Source organism: Triturus cristatus, chromosome 6 (assembly GCF_964204655.1).
Source record: "Triturus cristatus chromosome 6, aTriCri1.1, whole genome shotgun sequence".
NCBI classification, from domain to species: domain Eukaryota; kingdom Metazoa; phylum Chordata; class Amphibia; order Caudata; family Salamandridae; genus Triturus; species Triturus cristatus.
Window position 1 is genome coordinate 1298479238 of NC_140589.1, and position 17403 is coordinate 1298496640.

At 44.5% G+C, this 17403-nt stretch overlaps 1 protein-coding gene across 1 annotated transcript; it reads left to right on the forward strand.

The window, feature by feature from the left end:
• Positions 1 to 14250: 14250 nt before the first annotated feature.
• On the forward strand, positions 14251 to 17145 carry LOC146821303 (zinc finger BED domain-containing protein 5-like). Its single transcript, XM_085609829.1, has 2 exons — positions 14251 to 15024; positions 17083 to 17145. The coding sequence occupies exons 1-2, from the start codon at positions 14251 to 14253 to the stop codon at positions 17143 to 17145; spliced, it is 837 nt and encodes a 278-aa protein (XP_085465955.1).
• The last annotated feature ends 258 nt before the right edge of the window (positions 17146 to 17403 follow it).

Here is a 17403-nt window from a genome sequence, read left to right on the forward strand (position 1 = left end):
AAATACATCACAAAAGCAACATATATCATGCAATATTCTAATTGTCTATCATTAGTATGCGTACATAATTTAGTTTACGAATTAATAAAGTCATGCAAAGCAATCCCACGTGTATTTCAGTTATTAATAAGATTGATTAATAATTTCCACTTCAATCCATTAGTTCGATTATAATTGAATAATTAATTTAATTAGCATAAACATGCAAAATGGAGAGGGTATACAATTTTTTTTTTAATTGCCCGCTCCAGCAGCTGCTTCTGAGTTTCAAAAAGAGAAGGGAAATCCAGAGAGAAAATGACTCTCTTTGAAGGAGTTCCCTTCCCCTACAACGCTCACCTGGCATGACGACATGCTTTAACTTCTCCACTAGTGAGAAGTGAGCAGTGTGAGCAGCGCACATCGAGGTGCCTGCTGTCACTGCAGTTCGGAAAAAACGGACAGCCTGTGCCAGGGCACAAAATAGAGCCCGAAAGAGACCCGTTTCGAGGCTCCCTAAAAATCTTCCGGTGCTCAGACCCGGTGAGACCCGGCCCACTTAAAGCCCTGCTTGTTGTATCATATATCTGAATGCAATGACAGAAACAGCAAAATACCAGTCGGGCAGCACACCTATGCTAAGCACAGACTTTTAGCTTATGTGCTTTTAAGCCATGCCCTTAATTACATTGGCCACGCCCCCTTGAGAGACCCCCGCCCACATTTTTCAGCCTACTTAAAGCCCTCAATATCCGTAATAGAGGGACTTTGAGTCACCCCTCATCAGCTGTTGGTCTGCATAACTACCACTCACATTTTGCTTTCGCCCATGACAGTATACATCTTGGGCCAACGGATCAGACCATTTCAGCCCTCAGCTCTCTTGCACTGTACGTGACAGCATTTTGCTTGATTGCATGGGCACGTTTGCCTAAAAATAAGTGTGCTTCAGCTCCTGGTGTGGTGAGGCAATCCTTTACTTCAACATTGCTTTTTTTCTTTTTTTTCGTTAACCTGTTTTTAAAAGACATTTTTGTCTTCTTGTGTTCTTCAACAATGTCTTCAGTCACAGCAATCCAAAGACAATTGTACCTTTTCTTTACAACAACAAATATTAATTATTTTACTGTGATGTGCAATAATTTAAAAATGCATTAGAAAACCACTGACACCACGATATTTCTTCTAAACCTTTTTTCGCGTGTGGTATTTCTGCCCCAGTTAGAATAAGGGCCTAGTGTCGACCGGAGAAAACAAATTTGATTTTAATTACTAACACACAGATAAACAAGCCAAATAAGCATTTGCCCAGTTTGCACAAGAGCAAAGTTAACCAGCGCCTGGGAAGCACCGACTAACTGCAGAATGTGCCGGGTTTTTTTCCTGCTGGATCTGTTTGCAGAGCTCGATTCCTTTTCTTTCGCGGTACTAAATTAGGCGCAGGTTTTCATGTGAAGCGAGGCACGTGTCTTCACGCATGTTCAGGTGTATTTTTCCAAAGCTGTGGCCTCTGCAGGGGCTTGACCAGTGACCCTGAAGTTTAGCAGCCTCCCGGCGATCTATATTTATCTCTGGTTCCTTTTTCATGAGGCTTCTCAGTGGTTGACTCTCCCCACACACACGTATTACTTATATGAATGTAGAGCAATCCTGTCTTGTTCTGTCAGACTTTCTTCCAGAAGTCTATGTCATCTTAAAAAAAAAATACGTGAACATTGTTTCACGTTATGCCAAGAAAACGCATTCCAACAGCCTCGATCTGATGCAACCGGTTACCGCCATATTGTGTGACCTCGCGCCATCCGCAGGTCCATAGCTGGGCTCTCGGCATTTGCTCTCTTTACAGGGTGGTCCCATGTTCCTCTTCTCAAGGGTTGAATGTTTTCTCAGTTGTCTGCTTCAGTTTTCCATAAAACTTAACATAGGCATCTGATGGCTTTCACTTGCCTTATGTTAAGTGTATTTTTGGTCACAAGTAACCTTTTCTTCTCTCCAGTCAAGTTCTTGGTAGGAAAGTGTGGCACCCATAAACGTGTAAAGTTCAGAATGCAGCTTTATGTGAAAATGGAGAAGTTTCCCTTTGTTTCACCAGGTGTATTAATGATGTATTTATGAGCTACATTTCTTGAAAAAAAGCAAAGGCCTAAAATATTATAGGCCCCAGATTTAAGAGTATGTTTATTATTAGATTTTCAAAACCTATCGCAGCAACAAAATACAACAAGTTGCATTTCATCATCTATATGATGTGATGTCCATCGATTTGCAAGACTGGTAATTTCGAATAATCGCCATTTGAGAAAATGTGACCGCATAGATTCATGGTGTGGGAGGAAGGTGGCAAAGAGATTGTGACAGTCACAGAAGCGAGAGGGATTTAATCTATTGCTCTTTCAAGTTGGAATTTACCCTCTTGCACGTCAGAACATCGCCTACCGAATTACTGCATGACAGGCATTGTTGAAATACTTATTTTCACATTGGGTGTAGATTTTCTATTATTCAATCCAATGGGACAATATTTTTGCAAACCATATTTAGGACACAATATTTATGTCAGCCAATATTCTGACAATTCTGGCAGTTGGGCTGGACTGTTCCCATGAGGCACAGGGTCAAGACTGATTTGCATATGGCTGGGGTCAAACTGGAACGGCATGGTGAGCAATAAAAACGGATTTAGGCCCAGATCTCTGTACTGGGGTGAATGTATGACATTGTTCTGCATTCTGTCCATCAACTGTTGTTTTTGCATTTGTCACCCCGAGTGGGACGGGTATGCCCAGACGTGGGTCCCTTGCTCTCCATGCCATGAAACCCCGAAACCGGTCCTAGGATGCTTGTTTCCAGTCCAGGGAGGACCTGGCTCGGCAGTTCGGGCTGGACTGTTCCCATTAGGCACAGGGTCAAGACTGATTTGCATATGGCTGGGTTCAAACTGGAACGGCATGGTGAGCAAAAAAACGATGGATTTAGGCCCAGATCTCTGTACTGGGTTGAATATATGACATTGTTTTGCATTCTGTCCATCAACTGTTGTTATTGCAATATTCTTAGAATGACATTCTGGTGCCATAGATCCATGTTAAACGATTCCCTATTCTTTCCTTCCTTCTTGTTATGAATTACTTTAATTTTTATTTTATTTAGGTTTTTTAATGTGTCTGTTTTCTTTCTTTTTTGCAGCCTTGTGCTTCATCTAAAGTGCACTTCTAAAGATGCCCACAAGCACAGTGTTCAAAGCAACCATATATAATCTAGGGCTCCCTGTTTCACGTGCCTTCCCATCTTCCAAAGAATCTTAAGATGATTCCTGGAGTTTAGCACTGAGACAACACAAGGCTATGTGATAGAAATAAAAGAATTTACTGTTAATGCTTTCTCTAATAGACATTACGTATTATGGGCATTGGATGATGAGGATCCATATTGTCCTGTCAAAGTGATATATTAGGAAGAGGTGCCAGCAGAGAGGGTGGAGGGAACAGAGTCTTTATTTTTTTTACCCATGTTATGTATTTTCCAAGAGAGCTCATACTGCCTACCACCTCAGGTCATTTTCAAGGGGTGTTTAACTTTCTTACTTAATATTCTTAAATTGAAAATGAGAAAAAGGGTGTTACCGGTGTGGGGTGCCAGCAGCCAGACTTTTAGTATCGAAATGTAATTTTAGGAACTTTTTGGCCAATAGAAATCTGGGACTGACTGTGTTCCCATGCAGATGAGATGCTTTCTAGTAGCTCAAAAGGATGACGTCTTTTGAGGCAGGATCCAACTTATTTCCAAATGGTTGATTCCTTTCCCTCTGGCTGAGATGAGATACTAAAGGATGAAAGCCAGAGGAAGAGTCAGTGGTTAACAAATTTTGAATCATGCACGCATATCCATCACTTTTTTATTGTTTCCGAGGGCGAGTAGGAAGTCAACCACATTTGCTATGAAAATTTAAGAGAGGACGATGGAAAGATAATTTGCAAGACATTAAAAGGGTAATTAAAAAAGGACAGAGGAGAAACTGGATGGTGACTCCGAACCGGATGTTGTATAGGTGAGGTGTGGCAGCATGGAGCTTTGTAAACACCAAAGAAGAGAGAGGGACCATTCAACATTATTGTCCTGAAGAGTAAATATTATGGCCTACCTATGTGCGACTACTCAAAATGCTGTTTGTTGTTTTCTAAGATGAAAAACAGGAGATGTAGGGAGTACTGCTGGACCCCACTAGAAAGTAGCCCCATGACTAGAGCTGCAGCAACATTTGAAGCAGTACCTCAAAGAATTACACAAACATGACAAAGTTGCTACCATGACAACCATCTATGCTTTTAGGCGAAGGTGCACGAGTATTGGGCATTGAGGACTCGATGAAATGGCGAACTGGAGCCGGGCAATAATTGACCAAGCCGCGCAGCTGCTTGAGGCCATTTTATAAATGGCCTCACAAGCATGCACATGATGTCCTCACCATTGAGCAGAGGTTGGAGAAGTAAAAGTAAGGTTCAGGCTCTTCAGGAGGAAGAAGGTTGGCCAGTGTTGTGAGGTGTCCGAAATGTTTCCTGTTACGTTGTTAAGTATGAGAGCCAAAAGTTATTTCTCCAACCATGAATATCTGCTTGAACATTCCTCATTTCTCATTGAGTGGCATGCACTGAGGCCCCATTGAGTAAGCTGCTCACTACAGAGACAGTGACAGTGGATTTAGCATGATAACATCTAATTTTCAGTAAAAGAAACACAGGAAACTTCAAGAAACCTAAACCTAATTTTTTACAATGCAAAGAGACAGGGAATTTGAACGGACATTTTATTGTTGTTCAATATATCTCTTAACTTATTGTATTATATTGCAACATTCATATAACGATTACTACTCCTATGTAGGACACTGAAGTACTTGCCTACATGGGCGGCAAGCAACACTGAGGAGGCTATGGTTCTGGAAGGGTTATATACCTTTTTTAAAAACCTATATCTTAAACAAAAGCAATCCTGCCTGAAATGCGGGCACCCTTGCACCATGGTGCAGCAGTGTGTGCCCCAGCACAGGTGTCAGAGAGCAGAAATGTGCCATAATTTGATTGATATGTGAATTACTGCCCTCTCCCTTTCGCGCAGCGCGGCAGGGTGTCTTGTGTTGTGTTTTGTGAATTGTGATAAACATAGCCCTTGATTTCTGAAAACATTTATAACCTTGGTGTAGCAGCAATTTATAAAAACTGCAATATCTCTACACACCTTTTATCTTCTGAATTAATTGATGAGCAACATTACATATTTCTCCCAGCCCCTTTGTCAGTGGGAAGCCCTCATACACGAGATCCACAAATGATGATAGACAACATTGAATACAGAGCCTTCAATAGTCACATTGAATTATTAGTGACTTGTGATGTTGAAGGGCTTTATTAATTTAGTATTGGGCTTAAAGACTAGAGATCATATTTCCCAGGTGCTAGATTCTCTTCACTGGCCCCCAGGCAAGGACCGTATTGCCTTTAACGTTTTTGAAGTGGTTGGTACTACTCATGTTTCAGAGCTTTGAGGTGCAGGATATGCCTTTCGGTGATAGTTTGTGCTTTATACATTTCTGTAAACATAAACATAAAAATAAACATACAAGTATATTCCAGGAATCTACCCTTGAGGTACAAAAGGAGCTATTGAATAAATAGATAAATGCAAACATCTGCATTAGATACCTACCAACTTTGTAATAGAATGTGCATGTGTAACATTTACAAAAATGTTTTCCTTTTCAAAGTAGACTACTGCAACTTTGCCCCTCAATCCCCTCCCCGAATTGCTAACGCTATGTGGCCCATTCACAAAAGCATTGTGAGTACAGGAAGTACTACTGCAGGAGTACTTTTATCGATACTCTTACATGCCTTTGTGAATCAGCCCTAAATCATTCGACTCCCATGGTGCATACAATTCATGGAGACCTGTGGGCTCCATTTTGGAAGCCCCTGGCCTGTTCTTGTGCACAAGATCGAGGTGAGGTTTCCCAGACAGCTAAAATGTAATACTGGCCTTCCTGCAGCTGGAGGAAGGAGACCTAGACATTAAAGAGGGAAAAGAGGAGACAGCAGGGCTCCTTAGAGAAATGTAATTAGACCCTTTTGCTTAAAGGAGCTGTTGGTTAGTCTCCCTGAGCATTGCCATTTGGTAGAAGGTGGGGGGAGAGGTGGAATGCAGTCTCTATTGTTCAGAGTGTGAAGGTCTTTTGGGTGAGGCCAGCCTTTTGGCTTTTCCTGATTACTGGTAAGTGTGACTGTTGATAACCAGGTGCAAAATGCTCACATCTCTTTGTGCCTCTGTATTGGGTGCTCAAACCTGAAGTTGACCCTGCTGTGAGAAGCATGTGCATTCCCGAAGTGTTGTGCCTGGAAACAGACTGAGTCTCTACACGTCTATAGAGTGGCCAGAACAGATGACTTCAGCCCAAGGACTGGCCAGACCTGTGTGGCTCAAATCACTGACCCAGCATTGGGAGTGGCATCAGATCTGCACCATCTCAACCCTGAGAAGTGCCTATGGTGGCCTTGTATCCTCTATCTTCACCGACTCCCCCTGAGTCTGGGAGAGGGCAAACCAACCAACAGGGACTGCAAGACTCCGAGGAATGAAACCTGCAACTCTTGTCATCTGGCCAAGGACGAGAGTGCCAATGCACCCGCAGCCAATGCGTCTTCCTTCCTGAGGAGGGAGGTGAAAACTGATGGTTAATACATCCCTGATCGCCATTTGCAAGAGGACTCACATTCATGAGAAGATTAACATGGGGATTAAGTCTGTAGAACATAGCGCATTAATTCTCCATAATACAAGGAGTACTGCACCTGTGCCTGAAATCGGGTTGGAGCAAGGGAGACAACCTTGAACCCTGAGTATAGAAGCTTGGGTCAATGATTACTCGTAACTGCATTGTGTAGCATGTAGTATTTTGTTCCTAAGTTTATTAAAGTCCTTTTTTTTTACAAAACAGACACTGGGCTGGATAATCCATTATTGCACTGTTGAATGATTGTTGAGTGCTGAGCTTGATGCACCCCCACGCTTTGACGTTGCTGCCCCTGAGAGTCAAGTGCTGAATTTGGTTGTACTTAACCAGTTTGCAGAGCCATAGTAGGATGTACCCCAGGACACCAGAGGCAAACAACCCCAACCCCCATGATTAAGACTCAGTAGCCCCTGCATGCCGCATGGCCCCTCCGACAGGGATCTAAAATTTTCAGTTTTTGCTACAATCTCACCGGACTCCTGCAGGACTGCGGAAGAAACAAAAAAGAAAATGACAGCTGCTATTTTTTTAATGAAATATACAGGGATAGGATGTGAGTAGGGCCCCCTTCCCTGAGTCCATTTTGGGTCCCAAGGATCCCATCCCCAGGACCAGGTGTATTGTTTAAGGGAAGGGGGCACGTGCGACCCCCCCCCTCCCCGAGCCTTGAAATGCCTCAGGGACCCCATCCCCCCAGGCCGATAACATAAAAAAGAAAGGGAGGGTAGCTGCATTGCCATCTCCTTCCCAAGCCTGTGAAAGCCCCAGGAGCCCATCTCCCCAGGCTGATTTCATAAAAAGAAGGGAGTGGGGGCCACGTGGGCCCCCTCCCAGAGCCTGTGAAGGCACAAGGAAACCATCTCCTTTTGCCAATTGCTTAAAAAAAGGCAAAGCAGTGCAGTTCCACTCCCTGGGCCATTGTAGGCTCTTGGGACCCCATCGCTAAGACTGAAATAAAGTTTAAAGGGCAGCCATGTGGCCCCCCTTGCAGGGCTTTTTTTTCGCAAAACTGTTTTTGATATTTCAAAACAAAATACAAAACAGCAGGATAGTTAGAATGTAGAATTCCACCAACCAGTTACATAGCTACATACGAAGTCAGCATCTCATATTTAACAGAACTGCTAGTTCCACAAATTTACAGATTCCTGCAATTGGTGGTGCCTAAGATACAACCAGCCTGCTTACCCCTCCCTTATCCCTCCCTCCCCCCACAGCTCTTTAATTAAACTATGGTATTGCGGGGGTTCCCATTATCACAATACTGGGGTTCAGAGCACCGGGTTGGGATATGACCAGTGGCACCTACAGAGTGGGCCCTCCACCCCCTAACCCCCTCCCCTGCAGCATCCCCCTCCTAGAACTGGAACAGGTGTAAGGCCCTCGTCCTTGTGGAGAGTGGTATACCCTTCAAGAGGTATTGAACCAGGCCTACCCATATATATTCAAAATTCTTATATGTGTCCGTTAATATATCTGCCATACGCTCCATAGTGACTACTCGCCAGAGTCTTGCATACCCTTGGGTCAGAGAGGGTGACTTTTTGCTCTTCCATGCTGCTGCCACCGACATATTCATCGTCCCCAAACACAGCCACATAACTGTTTGGACCCCAACAGTTGGATACTTCAAGGAGTCACTCCTAAGATCAACAATACAAATCCAGGATAACGGGAGATTGGGTATCCCAAAGGTTCCCTGATCTGAGCAAGGATCTCCTCCCAGAATGGTCGAATACTCGGGCAGTCCCACCAGATATGCTTAAAGTCTCCTAACATACCACAGCTCCTGCAGCATAATCCGGACACCTGCAGAAAGATTTTTGGGAGTTAAATAGGGTATAGGTACAAATTGAACAGAAGTTTATAGTGGGCCTCCATCATGCTCATGGAGTGGTTAAGCTTAGGGATGTCCCGCCAAAGCCTAGACTATCCAGCCTCCGAAATGGTGTCCCCCAGCATCACCTTCCAGAGTTCTACATGCCTCAGGTGTGGGGTAATCAGGGAGTCAAGCAGGAGAGCGTATAAAGCTGGGATACACCCCTTAGCCCCTCCCCCTTGCCTGGCAAAGTTTTCAATAGGAGTCAGGTCTCTAGTGGCTTTCTCTGGAATTGCCAGTTGCAGTACCCAGTGGGCTTATGGGGCATAGTGAACTGTTCCATTGCTGGCAAATGAAACTCTTGCCGACAGTTCTCAAAGGTGAGAATGTCCTTGTTGTGGAATAAATCAGATATTGTCAGGCATCCCCCTCCCTCCAAGTATCAAAGGGACCCAAGTGTTGTGCCGGTGGGAACCCGGGGTTAAAATGAATCGGTATGAAGGGCGAGGAAAAGGTCGTTCAGGAGAATTGTCAAAGCACCTCATCCCAAAACCTAAGGGTAGTCCCTCTGGGGGTACTAAGGCACGCATTACAGGGCCTATCTGCCTTAGGTTTCCACAGGAGATCCCAAATGTATTTCCCTACAACTGCCCTCTCCATATGGAGCCAGTGTTTATCGGATTCCCTGGCTGACCACTCAAGAATTACCCTCAGTTGTGCCGCCTTGTAGTAGAGATTAAAGTCTGGTAGAGCCAGAACCCCCGCTGATTGAGGCAGGCTTAGCAGTTTATAAGGTAAGCTGGCCCTACGATTCTGCCAGATAAACTGGATTATTAGGGTATGGAGTGCCGGGAGGTAGTTGCGTTCCAGTTCAAAAGGGAGACCCTGAAATAAGTAGAGCAACTTTGGCAGTACAGTCATCTTGATTACATGGATTCTACCCAACCATGACAGATATTCTGGGGACCACCTGTGCAAGTCAGATTTCAATTGTTGAAGTAAGGGGGGATAATTGGCTCCAAAAAGGTCTGAAATTTTGGGGGTGATTTTAATGCCTAAGTATATGATACTCTTCTTAGCCCACTGAAAGGGTGTGTCCCTCCCCATGACCTCCATCCCAGAGGTAGGCAGGGTCAAATTGAATAAGAAGGACTTAGTCAGGTTAACTTTAATTCCCGCCCCCTGTTCAAACTGTTGTAGCTCTTGTAAGAGCGTTGCTAATGATTACTGCGGTGTTGTTAAATAAAATAGGACATTATCCGCAAACAGCGACACCTTGTGTTCTATTGAGTCGAATATGATGGCCCCAATCTCCTGGTTCACCCTTATCCTAGCTGCTAATGACTCAATGCTTAAGGTGAATTGTAATGGTGAAAAGGGGCATCCCCGTCTTGTTCCCTACCCAATTGAAAAAGATCTGAGCTCACCCCATTCACCAGCACCCTGGCTGTCGACGAGGCATAATTAGCTCTAATCAAGGTTATAAATTGGTCATAAAAGCCAAATTTATGTAAGGTGTGAAATAGAAACTGCCAGTTGACCCGGTCAAAAGCCTTCTTGGCATCCAGTGCCAGCAAGACTGCTGGGATAGCTTTTTTAGTGACTTTCTCCACTAAATGGAGGACTCTCTGGATTTTATCATGGGTTTGTCTTCCCTTAATAAATCCTGATTGTTCAGGGTGTATTAAATCAGGAAGCAGATCTTCTAATCTTGGCGCCAATATTTTGAGTACAACTTTGCATCTATATTTAGGAGGGCTATTGCACGGTATGAGCCACTGATCGCTGGGTCTTTAACCGGTTTCGGTATAAGACAAATAAGAGCCTCACCTATAGATTGTGTATCTGCTCCGGCCCCAGCCATTGAGTTAAAAAGGGACACGAGTTTGGAGTGACTACTACGCTATAGGTCTTATAGAACCGGGTCGTCAGTTCATCGGACCCTGGAGATTTGTTCACTTTCAAGCTCTATATTGCCTCCCATACTTTCCCTTCTCTGTAATGGGGCTACTCATTCTGTGTCTTGGTTACGTGGGCCCCGTGCTCTACATGCCACTGGAGTACATTTTTTTATAGAAGCGGCCAAAGGTCTGAGCTTTACCAGTGTCGGAAGTAACTGTCTCACTCCCTCATCTTTAATGCTCCCTGTATATTCCTTCTCCCTCTTAATCCTTAACTGCCTCGCTAGATTAGTCACTATCCTCTTGCCTTGCTCATATGTTGTGCGTTGAAATCACAACAGGGTGAAGTCTGCTCTGTTATTATAGATTGCATTAAGTTTTCCTCATAACGCAGTCATGTGCATTTGGAGGGTTAGGGTTGGGTTCTCCTTGTGTGATTGGTTAGCAGTTTTTAACTCTGCTTCCAGGGTTTGTCTCTCATTTATTCTCTGTTTATTTAGGGATGTGTTGAGCGCTATGCATTGTCCTCTAAGAAATGCTTTGAATGCGTCAAAATGGGTAGAAGGGGATGTCTTGGGAGCATTTGTCTGAAAGTAGTCCCTGATTGACTTCCTTAAGTCATCTCACAGCAAGCCGTCCCGTAGCAGTCAATTGGGGAAGAACCACCTGCGGGTATCTAGGAAAGGGAGCCTCCCATGTCCAGTATGGCAGCCACTGGGGCATGATTCAAGAGTGTGATAGGGTGGAAGGTGACTGCCTGCAGGGCTGGGGTCAATGTGCTACTCACAAAAATGTAGTCTAATCAAGAGTAACTTCTGTGAGAGTGTGAGAAGAATGTATAGTCTTGATCTTTCGGGTGTAGAGTCCGCCATGTGTTATGGAGTTCCAATTCCCCAAATTATTTCTTTAGCGTTTTCAGGAAACTCCTGGTGCTAGACCTCTGAGGCTGTGTGCTATCGACCCTCACGTCCCATGTGAGGTTGATGTCTCCCATTTGGATAATATCACCCTCCGTAAAGCCCCCCAACATAGCGAGTAATGTATGGAGAAACATCACTTGATTTATGTTGGTTGTATACAGGGAGACGAATGTGCATTTACGCCCATGAAGTGTGCCTTTCACTAAGATTATTCTTCCCTCCTTGTCTGCCTTGCAGTCTTCAGGCTGAAACCGAACTGTGGAGTGAAAGAAGAGCGCAAGCCCATTCTTTTTAGTTGTTGCAGAAGACTTATACATAAGGGGGTAATTTTTATGCTTTAACTCAGCGTTTTTCAACCACTGTTCCGCGGCACACTAGTGAGCCGCGAGATGTTGCCTGGTGTGCCGTGGGAAAACGTGGGAAAAATGGAAACATTCCCAAAAATTTTTAAAAAAATAAATTTTCCCCCACTAGGGCGGCCGGGCGGCGGCCACCGGACTGTATCCTGGGTATGGGGGGGGTGGGGTCCTCGGATGTCCGGGCTGTGATTGGTCCAGACTCCAGCCTGGACCTATCACAGAGCAGTATCTTCCGACTTCCTTCCCGCCCGAGCGCAGTGTGCGCAGCAGCGGAGAGAAGAAGACGTCGCGTCACCAGGAGGACCGGAGCAGGAGGACTGACGGACGGAGACCAGGACTGAGAGACCGCATCCGGATCCAGACCAGGCCGCAGGTATTTAATGTTTAATTCCCTCCAGAGTATTCTTATGCTTCTAACCATTGAGGGGTCCATTTCCTCTCTAAGGCCAATGACTATCTACAACTATGAGATATGGGAGACTCAGGGGCCACCCTTCACATTTTGCACCCCCCCCTTCATAATTTAAGGCTTAAGGCAGCCACTACCTTCAAGGGGGGGGGGGCTTCTGCATCAGGACAATGTATGTCTGTGACATATGAGCTTCTCAGGGCCCCCACAACACATTCTTGTTTAGAGCGGCCCCTTCATTTTGCGTTATGCCATTGAATACAACGTCACATGGGTGTGTGCGTCACTGTGACTCAGAAACTACAATATGCACTGTCCTCAAAGTCAGTATTGCTGTCACGTTTTTGCATCTATTTTTCGGTATGCGTGTTGGTGTGTAGGCCTCCGTCACCTGTTCCCCGTCTCCCTCGTTTTTCTCAGCTCCAGAACATTTTCTCAGGTTTTTCGCTCCCTTGTTCGTCCCCCCTCCCTAAAAGCTGTCTTCCCAGCAGTTCCCGCACGCTGGCACTTTCCTTTTCACACATTCGGGCCCTGCGAGCAGCACTCCAGAGTAGACAGACAGCGTGGGGACTGCGCCTCTTGGCGGGAGGCACTGAGTGCCGCGTCCCAGGGTGCTTCAGTGTTTTCACTGACTGAGGCCGCCGGGGACCCAACACATCTGTTCCGAAGCTCTCCTATCCGCGCGCAGCCTCTGCCATCTGTTCCGGCACTCCAAAACAAATTGGTGTTTTTATTAACGCTGTCATTAGTACACACGCGCTCAGAAACAAGGCATACCTTTGTGCGATGTTAAGGACTGGTTGATTCGTGGATTTATTTATATAGCATAAAAATGGTGGAAGGAAAGCTTGAATTAATGTCATTCACTGCTAATTATGCTGGGCCACATTCCATTCCGTCGGTTTATGACTTTCTAGTAAAGGAACACTCATATGGAAATCATTCCCTAAAAGGGATGGTCCCAAGTGAAATGCATGTACACTTTGAACGGGGGCATAAACATCCCTCACCTGTTTTGGTGCCAAGACTCATTTGCATACGCTGGGCCCTTACCTGTAACGCCCAGGCCAGCTAAATAACGACAACATTGCTTGAGACCCCGATTAAGTGCCAGTGCTTGAGATTAATCTGAATAATCCTATCTATCGCTTTTTGTGCTGTTCGATGCATCTAACTTCATCATCAATCAAGGCTGGACCTGAAGGTGAGAACAGCCCTGGCAAAGGTTTCAATCCAGCCCCATGGCATATGTCGCCGGGCAGCCACATACAGTATGGAGGGCTGTTCTTTTCAACAAGGGGTTTAGCTAGCAGGCTACCTACCAGGGTGGATTGGCTGAGCCGATTGTTATAATAACTTATTACCACTAAGTGGAAACTTAGGTTAAAGCTGAAGTATGAGGTGTTCAGCGCATGTCCTTGAGTGAGTTCCAGATGTGCTTCTGTGATGTGGTCCATGGTTTTCACTCCTGTGGAATGGATTTTGGTGTGATCATAAGCTTGCATGTATCAAGGTCCAGGAAAGCTATTGCGCACCTAGTGAGTCTGTGGGTAGAGAGCAGTTTTGAGTGATGCTTGAGGCAAGATGTATTTACAAAAGTGTCTGTTTAATAAAAATTTACATGGTCACCCAATATCTGTTGCAGAAATTAACTATCTTTGGAGAATTCTGCATGGGTTGTAGCAGCACTAACTAACTAGTCTCCAGACTAGAGAGACGAGCAAGCGTTATACTAGTACTGTGTGGTTCATATCAGTCTTTATTATACAATGAGTACTAATAATGAATTGGGCAGACGTAACGTTTGTAGTTAAAGCACGTGCTAACCTTAAAATTGGCATCAAGGGCTCTCTGAGTCTGAGAAACCATCCAGTCACAATTTGCTCCTTATAGATACAAATCTTAAATTTCTTTTATAGGTAACTTGCAGGTGCAGCGTCCTTGTGTATGCCTAGTACTGAGTGACAGTGAGATACTGCTGTGATGGACACGTTTTTGAAAAGGAAACAACTGGACTCTGAACAAAATTTGGAGCCGGATGAGAGCCCAAGTATGAGTGGGGATCAAAAGAAAGCAAAGATGGTTAGCTCAAGCAAATTCTCTGGCACATGGCAATATAGCGAAAGCTATATTTCATTTGGATTTACTGTCACCGGAGATGCAAACAAACCAACTCCACTGTGCGTGGTGTGTGGTGAAAAGCTAGCTAACAGTGCTATGGTCCCAAGCAAACTTAAACGCCATCTCCAAACGAAACACCCTTCGCTTCAAAACAAGAATGCGGACTATTTTGTTCGCCTGCACGAAAACACGGAGAAACAGGCAACTTTCATGAGAAAAACCACAAAGGTAAATGAAAGAGCTCTTAAAGCTAGCTATCAAGTTGCTGAACTTATAGCCAAGTCAAAAAAGTCGCACACTGTGGCAGAGACATTAATACTTCCCGCCTGCAAAGCTATTGTAGAGGAGATGCTCGGACCTGAAGCAGCTAAGGAAATAGCCAAAGTCCCTCTCTCAGACAACACAATTTCCAGACGTATTAATGACATGTCTGCAGACATCGAAAGTGTGGTTTTGGAAAAGATCCGTATCAGTGAGAAATTTGCATTGCAACTTGACGAGTCTACTGATATCAGTGGACATGCTCAACTCTTGGCAAATGTGCGTTTTGTTGATGGTGATGCAATTAGAGAAAACTTCTTTTTTTGCAAGGCATTGCCAGAAAAAACAACAGGAGAAGAAATTTTTCGGGTCACATCAGAATACCTTGAACAAGGAGGACTTAAGTGGGAAAACTGCACAAGTGTCTGCACCGATGGAGCTGCAGCCATGGTCGGGCGCACCAAAGGCTTTGTAAGCAGAGTGAAGGAAAGAAATCCAGATGTGATTGTTACGCATTGTTTTTTACACCGTGAGGCCCTCGTAGCCAAGACTTTACCAGCAGACCTAGTTCATGTGTTGGATGATGTTGTGCGCATGGTAAACTTTGTAAAGTCACGACCCCTGAAAAGTCGCATATTTGCAGCTTTGTGTGAGGAGATGGGAGCGAAGCATAAAACCTTGCTGTTTCATACGGAGGTCCGGTGGTTGTCGCGTGGCAAGGTCTTGGTTCGTGTGTATGAGCTGCGGGAGGAACTTAAAGTGTTTCTGACAAATGAGAGGCCAGATTACGCAAAGCTGCTTGCAAGTGATGAGTGGTGTGCAAGGCTGGCATACCTGGCAGATATATTTCATCATCTGAATGAACTGAACACACGAATGCAAGTCCGAAATGAAAACCTGCTTACAAGTACAGATAAAATAAATGGATTCCGTTCAAAGGTGCAACTCTGGCATCAACACGTGGAAAGTGGCAATCTTGAAATGTTCACACTCACCAAGCAATGGCAAGGTGTTCACACTGCTGCACTGTGTGAGATAATAGTTAAACATTTAAAAACTCTCGAGGAGAGGTTGTCATTTTATTTCTCTTCAGTCTCCACTGAATGCCTTGACTGGGTTAGGGACCCTTATAGCTCAGCATCAGTTGGTGGAAAGGACATGACTTTACAGGAGCAGGAGGAACTAACTGAACTGAGGCAAAATCGTGGTTTCAAGCTAAGATTTGCTGATCTACCTTTGGATAGTTTTTGGTTGGATACTGCCAAGGAGTTCCCCCTTCTGGCAAACAAAGCTATTTTGACATTGCTCCCATTTTCCACTACATATCTGTGTGAGATGAGCTTTTCAAGCATGATTGCTATAAAAACTAAATACAGAGAGAGACTGAGAGCTGTTGACGAAGAGCTACGTGTGTGTCTTTCTTCGATTCCAGCCAGAATATCAGCTTTGTGTTCAGCCAAACAGGCCCAGGTTGCGCACTGATCAATAAGACCAGTGTTTTATAATTTTTCATATTTCTGTTTACTTACTATTTCATAATAAAGTAATTATAAAATACTTTCTTTGTGTTTATTTGATTCCTATTCAAGAGAATTACTTTATATATAGTCAATATATAGGCACAGAGTTAAATTTTTTAACATTTTCTAATGGTGGTGTGCCTCGTGATTTTTTTCATGAAACAAGTGTGCCTTTGCCCAAAAAAGGTTGAAAAACACTGCTTTAACTTATGATCTTCGGAGCGCTGAATATGTGTTTCCTGCAGAGCTACCACATCATGCCTCTGGTGCTGCACACATTTCCACATCTTTTTGTCGTTTTGAAGGAGAGTTCAGACCTCTTACATTCCAAGTAAGGGTTGTGATCACCATGACCCCTATCAACGATGTATATCGCCCTTGTGAGCCGCTGCAGCCTTCCTCCCAATCACTTCTTTCCATGCTGGTCTCCTGATAACCCCCATCTCATGTCCCCCCACCACTACCCCTCCAGTAACTCTGTATTAAGCTCTGTGAATCCCCCGTACCGAACAACAAAAACAATACAAACCCCATAATTTGAACACTTAGAACGTAATAGTTACTTATTGAACTCAACATTCCTTAGGGTCGTTTTCTGTCCTCCAGCATGTAGGTCAGTGTCTGTTACAACAACCTAGCCCATGTCCGCTTAATAGTACTCAGGAATCAGCTGAGCTCTTGTAGGGGCTCCCTCCAGGGAATCTCCCTGCCCCTGTGCAGGTGCACCAGCTGGCCCATGCCCCCGGATGTCCACTTCTTGCCCAGCATAATCAGGATTGGGGTCCTTAAGTGGCCTTTTGTTTGAATGACGTCTTCCTTATATTTCAGCTTAAGGGCCACATTCCCATTGGCAAGCAAAAGGTTAGCATTCTATGTTTTTCCTGCGGACCCGTATAGGGACATACTGCTTCCAGTTGTGCAATCTTTTGTGCTATCCAGAACGGAATTTGCTCCCATTTGGAAGGAATTGTCCCTATTACTGATTTCAGTGTCTGTGGGTTAATTGTAGGTGTGGTCTGATGTGGACCAGCTGGAGCATTTATCGCAGGTTGGACAGTTAGTGGTTACATGACAAACTGGACAATGTGTCTGTTTAGCCTGACTATGTCTTTGTATATTTTAATTACTTCATCCACTGATAGTCTATCTATCTTGGGATGTGGAGTGTATGTCGCTATGACCGGCCAGGTTGCTCCTTCTATGCTGAGCGGACCAAGTCTCATGACAGATGTGTGTGGGAGGGCACCTTTAAACCAGCTTTTATGCTGCTGGTAAGTTAATGGGACTTCAATGTCTTCATATGAAATGTATTCTGCCGGTGGTTCAACTA